This window comes from Nicotiana tabacum, chromosome 17 (assembly GCF_000715075.1).
Source record: "Nicotiana tabacum cultivar K326 chromosome 17, ASM71507v2, whole genome shotgun sequence".
Classification (NCBI taxonomy): Eukaryota; Viridiplantae; Streptophyta; class Magnoliopsida; order Solanales; family Solanaceae; genus Nicotiana; species Nicotiana tabacum.
The window spans coordinates 132,167,759-132,178,484 of NC_134096.1; the positions used below are offsets into that span (position 1 = coordinate 132,167,759).

The 10,726-nt window shown below is 37.8% G+C and overlaps 2 protein-coding genes across 2 annotated transcripts; both read right to left on the bottom strand.

The window, feature by feature from the left end:
- Nucleotides 1-1,141: 1,141 nt before the first annotated feature.
- LOC142172119 (uncharacterized) lies at nucleotides 1,142-2,204 on the bottom strand. Its single transcript, XM_075235894.1, has 3 exons — nucleotides 2,083-2,204; nucleotides 1,573-1,792; nucleotides 1,142-1,366 (listed from the first exon to the last, which is right to left on the bottom strand). The coding sequence occupies exons 1-3, from the start codon at nucleotides 2,202-2,204 to the stop codon at nucleotides 1,142-1,144; spliced, it is 567 nt and encodes a 188-aa protein (XP_075091995.1).
- Nucleotides 2,205-2,366: 162 nt separating this feature from the next.
- On the bottom strand, nucleotides 2,367-5,452 carry LOC142172120 (uncharacterized). Its single transcript, XM_075235895.1, has 5 exons — nucleotides 5,006-5,452; nucleotides 4,553-4,921; nucleotides 3,841-4,367; nucleotides 2,983-3,477; nucleotides 2,367-2,733 (listed from the first exon to the last, which is right to left on the bottom strand). Exons 1-5 carry the CDS (start codon nucleotides 5,450-5,452, stop codon nucleotides 2,367-2,369), a joined length of 2,205 nt encoding a protein of 734 aa, XP_075091996.1.
- Between the last annotated feature and the right edge of the window lie 5,274 nt (nucleotides 5,453-10,726).

Consider the following 10,726-nt stretch of genomic DNA (forward strand, 5'->3'; position numbering starts at 1 on the left):
AAAATCATGTGTAAATCATGCAAGTTATGAAAACACAAATTGCGGTAAGATTACTACTCACAGTACTCGTGCCGAAATAATAAATGCTTCACCTCGAGCAATTTGTACAAATTTCTCCAATCAATCTATAATTACATAATATCGATCTCGTGTTAATTGCCTCATTTAGGCTAAATCCATCACTAATTTTGAATACCCAATCCTCCGAGTTTTATATTTTATCATCAATTCGCCGAATTATATTTACCCATGCTATGAGTAATTTAAATTAGTCCAAAATCTTTTAAATAAAAAGGTATTTATATGGTTTATTCCCTGTACTGTCCAATTTCCTTAATCGTGTGAATAAATTGAAACTGAAATAACATTACTGTCTGTCCATAATATTCCTTCTTAATTGGTACTTATATTTTGTACTCAATACTAGACTTACCACATTCAAACCCAAATTCGATATTGTCATTGCAATACAGTTAAACACCAAAACTTAATCCTTGCACCCTAACTTAATTTACACCTAACAAAGATCATATATAATGAGACTAGTTTACGTACAAATACATCAATACCCTTCTTTTTCCAAGTGAATTTATCCTACAGTAACATTGACCAACTTTCAATTGCATAATTTGCCCAGAATAACTCTTATTGGTATTAAATTTCTTATACCTTGTGAAACCCTTCAAATATATCAACTTAGATAAAAAGAATTACCAGAAGAAAAGAACCCAGATGAGAAATTCGAGTATTACCTGTAAGAACCAGTGCGTATTTAAAATTTCTCAAGGTTTGGTTCCAGCCTTTTTCTTCTTCTTCTTCTTCTTCTTCTTCTTCTTCTTCTTCTTCTTCTTCTTCTTCTTCTTCTCCTTTGAATTTTTTTTTAGCGTTTTCTGAAGTTTCTGCTTAGACCCTTTTCCCCTTTCTTTCTTTGTTTGTTTTTGTTGTTTTCACATAATGGGCTTCGGCCCTTTATTGAATGTTTATTCTTTTTTTGTTTTTTATAGTTAGTTTATTATTATTATTATTATTATTATTATTATTATTATTATTATTATTATTATTTTGCTAATGACCAATACACCCTTATTAAAAAATATAGGGTATTACATCCTCCCCACCTTATGAAATTCGGTCCCCGAATTTAACTCAAAGACATACCTGTAGACTGGAACAAATGGGGGTACTTTTCTTGCATATCTTTTTCTACTTCCCAAGTAGCTTCTTCAATTGTATGATTTCGCCATAAGACTTTTACGAACTCAATATCTTTTGACTGTAGCTTTCTTACTTGCCTATCAATAATAGCCATCGGTTCCTCCTCGTAAAACAACTTCTCATCAAGCGGTATAGCAGGTGCTTCAAGCCTCTGAGATCAGTCTGATATACATTTCCTTAGCATTTAGACATGAAACACTGGATGAATAAAGGACAGCTCAGAAGGTTAGTGCCAAACGATAAACCACAACTCCCACTGGGTCTAGTATCTCATACGGTCCTATAAACCTGGGGCTCAACTTGCCTCTTTTTCCCAAACCGCATCACACCTTTCATAGGGGAGACTCGTAGGAATACTTTGTCCCCAATTGTGAACGCTAAATCTCTTCTTCTCTTATTAGCATAAGACTTTTGTCTACTTTGAGCTGCAAGCAATCTCTGTCTGATCAACTGGACCTTGTCCATAGCTTCTTGTACTAGGTCAGGTCCCAATATGTTAGTCTCACCAGCTTCAAACCATCCGATAGGAGAACGAAATCTTATACCATACAATGCTTCGTACGATGCCATTTGAATACTGGACTAAAAGATATTGTTGTAAGCAAATTCAGCTAAAGGTAGATAAGTGTCCCAACTACCTCCAAACTCAAGAATGCAAGCTCTCAACATATCCTCCAAGATCGTATAGTACGTTCAAACTGCTCGTTTGTCTGTAGATGAAATGCAGTACTAAGATCTACTCGTGTACCCAATGCTTCTTGAAAATATTTCCAAAAGTGTGAGGTAAATTTTGATCCTTTATCATAGATGATGGATATTAGAACTCCGTGAAGTTGGACAATTTTGTTCATAAATATTTGTGCATACCTCACTCCACCATATGTAGTATTCACTGGCAAAAGGTGTGCTGATTTCGTCAGTCGATCTACAATCACCCATACAGAGTCATAACCTCTAAGGGTTCGTGGTAGCCCAGTGACAAAATCCATAGTAATTCTTTCCCATTTCCACTCTAGAATCTCAATTTGTTGTAACAGTCCTGCGGGTCACTGATGCTCAGCCTTGACCTACTGACAAGTCAAACAACTAGAAACAAAGTTAGCAACATCTTTCTTCATATCTTCCCACCAATAGAATTGCTTCAGGTCTTGCTACATTTTTGTGGATCCAAGATGTATGGTGTATTTAGAGTTGTGGGCTTCTTCAAGAATAGAATGTCTCAACCCATCTACGTCTGCTACACATAGCATGTCCCCCATTCGAAGCACACCACCACTTTCAACAATCATATCCTTGCTTTTACCAGCTAAGGCCACATCTCTATATTTGCATAATCGCTCATCCTCATATTGGGTGGCCTTAATGTGCTCAACTAATGAATAGTTAGCCTGAGTACAAGCCAACAATGACTCTGAATTTCCGACACTAAATCTGATACCTGTATCTTCTAGTCTCTGAATATCTTTGGCCAAAAGTCTCTTTGCAGGAGCTATATGTGCCAAACTCCCCATAGATTTTCTGCTCAATGCATCAGCCACCACATTGGCTTTTCCAGGATGATACAAAATAGAACGGTCATAGTCTTTGAGTAGTTCCATCCACAGGCATTGCCGAAGATTTAGATCTCTCTGCTGAAAGATATACTTCAGACTTTTATGGTCAGTATAAATCTCACAAGTTTCACCATATAGGTAATGCCTCCAAATTTTTAGAGCAAATACCACTGTAGCCATCTCCAAATCATGTGTAGGATAGTTTTGCTCGTGCCTTTTCAATTGTCTCAAAGCATAAGTTATAACACGACCATTTTGCATGAGAACACATCCTAATCCCACCCTCGAGGTGTCACAGAATACTGTAAATCCTCCAGAACCTGATGGTAAGGCTAATATTGGTGCAGTTGTCAAACATGTTTTGAGTTTTTGAAAGCTCTGCTCACATTCCTCCGTCCACCGAAACTTTATATTTTTCTGTGTTCGCTTAGTCAGTGGCGCTGCTATTCTGGAGAAATCCTGCACAAAACGACTGTAATAGCCTGCTAAGCCTAAAAAGCTGTGAATCTCTGTAGGAGAAGTAGGTTTGGGCCATTTCTGCACAGCTTCGATCTTCTTAGGATCTACCATAATTCCATCTTTGGATACCACATGCCCCAGAAATGATACTGAGTCTAGCCAAAATTCACACTTCGAGAACTTAACATAAAACCGATGTTCTCGCAATGTCTGCAACACAAATCTAAGATGATCCTCGTGTTCTCCTTGGCTATGAGAATATATCAGAATATCATCAATAAATACTATTACAAATCTATCCAGAAACGGCTTGAACACCCTATTCATTAAATCCATGAATGCAGCTGGAGCATTAGTCAGTCCGAAAGGCATCACAAGGAACTCATAGTGCCCGTATCGAGTTCTGAAAGCAGTCTTAGAAATATCTTCATCTTTGATTCTAAGCTGATGATAACCAGAACGGAGGTCAATCTTTGAAAAGTGGGCAGCTCATTGTAACTGATCAAACATGTCATCTATACGAGGCAAAGGATATTTATTGCGTATTGTTATCTTGTTCAACTGCCTGTGGTCAATGCACATTCTCAGGGATCCATCTTTCTTCTTTACGAACAGTACTGGTGCACCCCATGGAGATATACTCGGTTTGATAAAACCCTTATCTAACAAATCCTGTAGTTGTTGTTTTAGCTCCTTCAACTCTGCTGGTGCCATCCAATATGGCGGTATTGATATGGGATGCGTGTCAGGTGGCAAATCAATATCAAAATCTATTTCTCGTACTGGAGGCAATCCTGGTAAATCCTCAGGAAATACATCAGAAAATTCTCTCACTACTAGAACATCTTCTATACTGATTGTTTCCTTTCTTGTGTCATTTACAATAGCTAAGAGACCCAAGCAACCTTTCTTAAGAAGTCGTTGAGCCTTCATAAAAGATACAACTTTGCAAGTCTCTGGAACCTGACCCCCTTTTAGAACAAAACTAGGTTCGTTTGGTATCTCAAACTTGACTATCTTTGCATGACAATCGACGATAGCATAGCAAGAAGATAACCAATTCATTCCCATCAGCATGTAAAAGTGAATCATATCAAGTACAATAACATCAGCTAGAGTATCTCTACCCTCAACCCGAATCTAAGAAGCACGATACACGTATTCAGCTAATAGAGACTCTCCAACAGGAGTAGCAACTAGAAAAGGATCATTCAATAGCTCAGGCTATCTACTAAACCTCAAAGCAAAGTACGAGGACACATAGGAGTGAGTAGATCCCAGATCAATCAACGCAAGTGCATCAAATGAACAGACAGAAAGAATACCTGTAACCACAGCATTCGATGTCTAGTAAATGCAAAAACCCTCGCCTGACCTCTACCAGCATTGCCTTGTCCTTGATTCAAAGTAGCACGATCCCCAGCACCTCGACCTCTATTTCTTGTACCTATAGCACCTGAAGTATTACGAGTAGTCTGAGTAGGTGCAGCTGATTGAATAGAAGCCTGGTTGAAATTCCTCGAATGTTGAGGGCAATCCCTCAAGTGATGTCCCAACTGGCCACACCAAAAGCATTCTCTAGTTAGAACACGATACTGGCCCAAATGTGATCTACCGCAGGTCTGGCAGACTGGAGTAGTGGCATATATCTGCCCAGAATTACGATGTCCAAATGCTAACGGTCCCCTAGTACCCTGTTTGTAATGTGGTCTGTATGTGGTCTATGAAGACATATGTGTCCCTATCTGAGAACCCTGTTTTTGTTGTCCCTGATTTACTGCTTTTCGATTTTCACTAAAACCGCCACTGAAAGACCCTCTTGTCTTGGCCTTCTTACGTAAATGACTAGCCGCACGCTTATCACGTCCCTTGTTTTCAATTTTTCTAGCAAGGTCGACTGCATCAGAGTAGGATAAAGTCTTCATCTGTGGGGCTACTTCAGTGTATAACCGACCAACCAATCTATCAACGAACCTTTGAACTCGAGCTTCTTCGGTAGGCACTAAGTACGGAGCATATCTAGCCAGCTTACAAAAGTTGGTGTTATATGTTGACACATCCATATCTGAAGTCTGAACCAATCTCTCAAAGTCTCTAGTATATTTTTGCATCAGGATGTCCGTAAGAAAATGATTCATGAACAATTTAGTGAATTCGTCCCATGTCAATGGTGCTGCTCCCGCTGGCCTTCCTAGCAATACAGTTTCATACCATGTGTTGGCCATATCCTCTAGTTTTATGTTGCGAGCTCTACGGCTCTCTCACTAGAACATCCTAGAGTACGTAATGCCTTGAGTGTCACATCCAAAAAACTTTGAGGATCTGCTGAATTATCAAAACCTGTGAATTTTAGTGATTTCAATTTCAGGAACTCTTATAGGGATACTTCCTTATTCCCAAAAGTCTGAGTCTGTGCAGGTGCTTGTGTCTGTAAAGTAGCCTGAGGAGCTGAACTACCACCCTGAGTAGGCACCAATGCATCCAATAATCTTGCCACTGCGTCTGCAGGTAAGGCAATAGTAGGCACAACAGTTGGCACTCGTGGTGGAGCGTCCTGAACTCCCTGCCCTTGCACTTGATCCGGCATAGCAGCTTGGGTTTGACCCATGTTTCCAATTTCAGGTTGAGGGGCAGCATGTCTTCTAGTTTGATGAACGCCAACTTGACCACCACCCCGGGTAGCACCAAGTCCAGCACCACGTCCAGTAGATGAGGGTGTGCGTGTCCTAGCCATCTGCGAAAGAAATATTCCAAAGTCAATCTCAAGTTATCTCAACGCACGATTAAACAATGAAAGAAGGGAAAACATTCCTAGATGTTCAGTAGCCTCAAGATCATAAGTGTGGGCGCCTACATACCCATGAACAAGACTCTACTAAACATTGATCCATGACTCAGGACTTAAAGCCTAAGCTCTAATACCAACTTTGTCACGACCCAATTTAGGATCGTGACCGACGCTTAGGAGCTAGTGCTCCCAAGTAAGCCTCATCGGTATTTTACAGAAAATCGGGCAGAGGTTTTCCTGTTTTTGGACTATCCAAAAATTTTCCTGTATCAAAATCAACAACCAACCATTCTAATATCAAACCAAACAATCGATAACTTATCAATTAACCAAAACAAATCTCCACCATTACTAATCGACCCACTAACAACCAGAAATGCTAATTTATCTCCAACTTTGATAATAAAAAATGATACTCAACATAAGACTATAATAACAAAAGAATACTCATGACACTAAAATATTGACTATGGAGTGACTCTAAGAATTCAAAGAAAGACCATAACAATAAATAAAATCTCTGCCCACACGAACAAGTGCGAGGCTCACCAAGAACTATCAACATGTGCGCTCTAATTAACGAAATTCTCGCCCGCGTCAACTGCTGTCTCTGTAAAATAAATTAGCAGGGAATGAGTCACTAGCTCAGTGAGTAATAACACTTAACCACAACCGTTTTTATTGGGGACAAGTCAGAAAACATGCTAGTATCTCAAACAGAAAATAACAAAAAAAACTCCCTTTCAGAAACAATAAATATTTTTCAGTCTCATCATGCTTTTCTTGTAGTATAATACAATTAACAATTTAGTAATAAGTTCAGTAACCACTATATAATATCAATATTCACATTTGGGAGGTTTCAATAAACGGATCATGTAATCGGTATAACTGTGGACTTTTTCACAAGAAGTCAAATATAACGGTAGTCCCTACTCGAGGAAAATCGGTAACGGTATGCTAGTTCTACCTTTCCACTAGCGAGGGTTGTAACGGTAATCGATAATTACAAGGTGCACCAGGTCTAACGAACCCGCCGTCAGCTACGGGATCCTTCAAAGTCTTCTCCCATTTATACTTGTCTTTGTAATCCGTATATACTCGTAGAAAATATTTTAAAACAATATAGGGCATTTCGGTTCTTATCAAATCATATAATTTTATTTCGATAACAGTAAATTCATGTAACGGTAAAACAGATCTAGTGACAACGAAAATATTTAAAACCACGGCAATCATCTCAAATAATTATTTCGGTATCATATCGAATAAAAGACTTGTCTCACATGCAACTCAAAATAATCGGTAACATATTCATATTAACAATTATGTGTAAATCATGCAAGTTATGAAAACACAAATTGCGGTAAGATTACTACTCACAGTACTCGTGCCGAAATAATAAATGCTTCACCTCGAGCAATTTGTACAAATTTCTCCAATCAATCTATAATTACATAATATCGATCTCGTGTTAATTGCCTCATTTAGGCTAAATCCATCACTAATTTTGAATACCCAATCCTCCGAGTTTTATATTTTATCATCAATTCGCCGAATTATATTTACCCATGCTATGAGTAATTTAAATTAGTCCAAAATCTTTTAAATAAAAAGGTATTTATATGGTTTATTCCCTGTACTGTTCAATTTCCTTAATCGTGTGCATAAATTGAAACTGAAATAACATTACTGTCTATCCATAATATTCCTTCTTAATTGGTACTTATCTTTTGTACTCAATACTAGACTTACCACATTCAAACCCAAATTCGATATTGTCATTGCAATACAGTTAAACACCAAAACTTAATCCTTGCACCCTAACTTAATTTACACCTAATAAAGATCATATATAATGAGACTAGTTTAAGTACAAATACATCAATACCCTTATTTTTTCAAGTGAATTTATCCTACAGTAACATTGACCAACTTCCAATTGCATAATTTGCCCAGAATAGCTCTTATTGGTATTAAATTTCTTATGCCTTGTGAAACCCTTAAAATATATTAACTTAGATAAAAAGAATTACCAGAAGAAAAGAACCCAGATGAGAAATTCGAGTATTACCCGTATGAACCAGTGCATATTTAAAATTTCTCAAGGTTTGGTTCCAGCCTCCTTCTTCTTCTTCTTCTTCTTTTTCTTCTTCTTCTTCTTCTTCTTCTCCTTTGAATTTTTTTTTTTAGCATTTTCTGAAGTTTCTACTTAGACCCATTTCCCCTTTCTTTCTTTCTTTGTTTTTGTTGTTTTCACAGAATGGGCTTCGGCCCTTTATTGAATGTTTATTCCTTTTTTTTTTTTTTTTATAGTTAGTTTATTATTATTATTATTATTATTATTATTATTATTTTTCTAATGATCAATACACCCTTATTAAAAAATATAGGGTATTACAGTGACCTCACCATCTCGGCCCCCGTCACCATCGCCACCTTCGCTTTGAGAATAAGCGGTATCATATCAGGTGTCCTCTTTGAGTCGGTCCACACCATCTTCCCCATCCTCTTCGCCATCCTGAGGCATACTGGGATCATATCCACAAGTGACTCGAGCTTAATGAGCCTTAACATGGGCATCCTCAAGGGCAGCCTTAGGAACGGACCCCGCTGAATGCAAGTCACGAAACACATCTAACTGGGCCTCGGCATGGATCCGTTCTTCATATAACTCTCGAGGTACATTGGGAAAATTAGAAGTTTTGGAAGAGGACAGTCGTGCAAGTAGTTGAGCCATCTCGGCCTCTAGAGCGGTCACTCGATCATGAAGGACAGAGTTGTCTTTCTCCAGCTCCCCGATCCTCTCCTCGAGCTGGTCTTCCTTAGCTCTCATCATTGATTGATAATTTTCCTGCTCAGCTTAAAGAGTCTTATTCTCCAACTCAAACATCTCTGCCTTCCTCCGAGTGTCCAAACGAGAGGACTCTGCCTTCTCAAGTTCCTCTTGTTTCTCGGCGATCTCGTCGTTGAGGGCCTCCAGCTGACTAGTTGCCCTCGCAATTCAACCACTTGAGCTTGAAGATCACTGCATTTGGACTCTACTCCACTGCTAACCTCAAGCTCCTCTTCCCTACTCCTCAGCGCCCCCTCGAGGACGCTACACTTCTCGATGGACTACACCAGCTCATCGTCCCTCTTCTTCAGATCATCCCTCAAGGCTTGCATGTCACCGCCCTCATGAAACCGACTGCGGAGATCATGATACTTGCCGCGATACTCAAGGTATTTATCTTTTAGTTTCAAGAAGATCTCTTTATGCCTCTACAAATATTAAAAAAAAAAAGTCAAAACAAAGAACGCCCTAAAAAATAGTTACTTGTTGTATTGTATCGTAGTGTTACTTTAAATACAATATTTGTTTTGATTGTTACTTATTAATATTTTATTGTATCGTATCGTTCAATCTGTCGTTACGTAACGACGAAAAGTGTCACTTTATGAAACGACCAATTGGATGTGGTCGCATCGTTATGTTATTTTCTTCTCTTTTTTTACCCTTCTTTGTTATTAAATAATCCTATTTATCTTTTATCCTACCTTTTTATATAATAGTTCTACCTCGTACCTTACTTTTTCTTTGTAAAATTGCAAGTTTATTCTTCATATTATTAGTGCACGATATCATGAAACGACGACACACAATACAATCACTACAGCTAGGCAAGCCAACTTAATAAATTAAGCATACATTGACAAAATTTAAAACCAAAAATAATAATAAAACACCAAATTCTACCAATGTGTGTGCCAAGACCTGGTATCACAAGTGTATGAGCATCTAGTAGATTATACAAAGCCCCAAATACTTTCTGAAATAAAAATAGACAGAATGGAAAATACAAGAATAGACACTAGTAGCTGCAGAACGGCAGCTCACCACTATGCCCCTGGATAATATGGGTGTAAGACGATAGGTCCCCCACTAGTACTTGCCTCAGGTCCTGCACAAAAAGTGCAGCAAGTGTAGTATAAGTACGTAAACAACGTGTACCCAGTAAGTATCAAGCCTAATCTCGAAGTGGTAGAGACGAGATGGCCAACTTTGACACTCACTATGGGTCAATAATAATAGCTAAATACAACTAGAATATCTAAATCAGCATGATTCACAGAATTTACAATAATTTATTTAACCAGCGAAAATAATCATATTCCTTCAAATGCAACAATTCTCAATATATTAATTAAATTCCTTAAATTCAAATAATTTCCAATTTATCAATTAATCTCATTTACAAGAATAACAATTAATTCCTTAACAAGCAGGAATAATAATTCATTAAATTTCAAGGATTCTCCAATATATCAATTAGCTTCGCAAGCTTGAAATAACTATTAAAGTATCGTGGAATTATTATTATTAAGCACGATTTCTGCCGAGGACGTACGGCCCGATCCAGAGTATCGTGTACACTGCCGAGGGACGTGCGGCACGATCCATAGATGCATTTATCCTGCCAAGTTGTTCGGCCCGCTCCACAAGAAAGGAGGACATTTTCTTATGTACCTCCGGAAGGAGAGTATATTTATTATAAGATAAATTCGGGAGGAAGAACAATTTTTTTTAACAATTAATTAATTTAAATAGAAAATCAAGCATATGATATTTCCATCCTTTAATATCTTTATCTAACAATTCACAATATATTCATATATATCAATTAATATTAATTAAACAAGGAATATAATTTACACAAGTAATTCATGC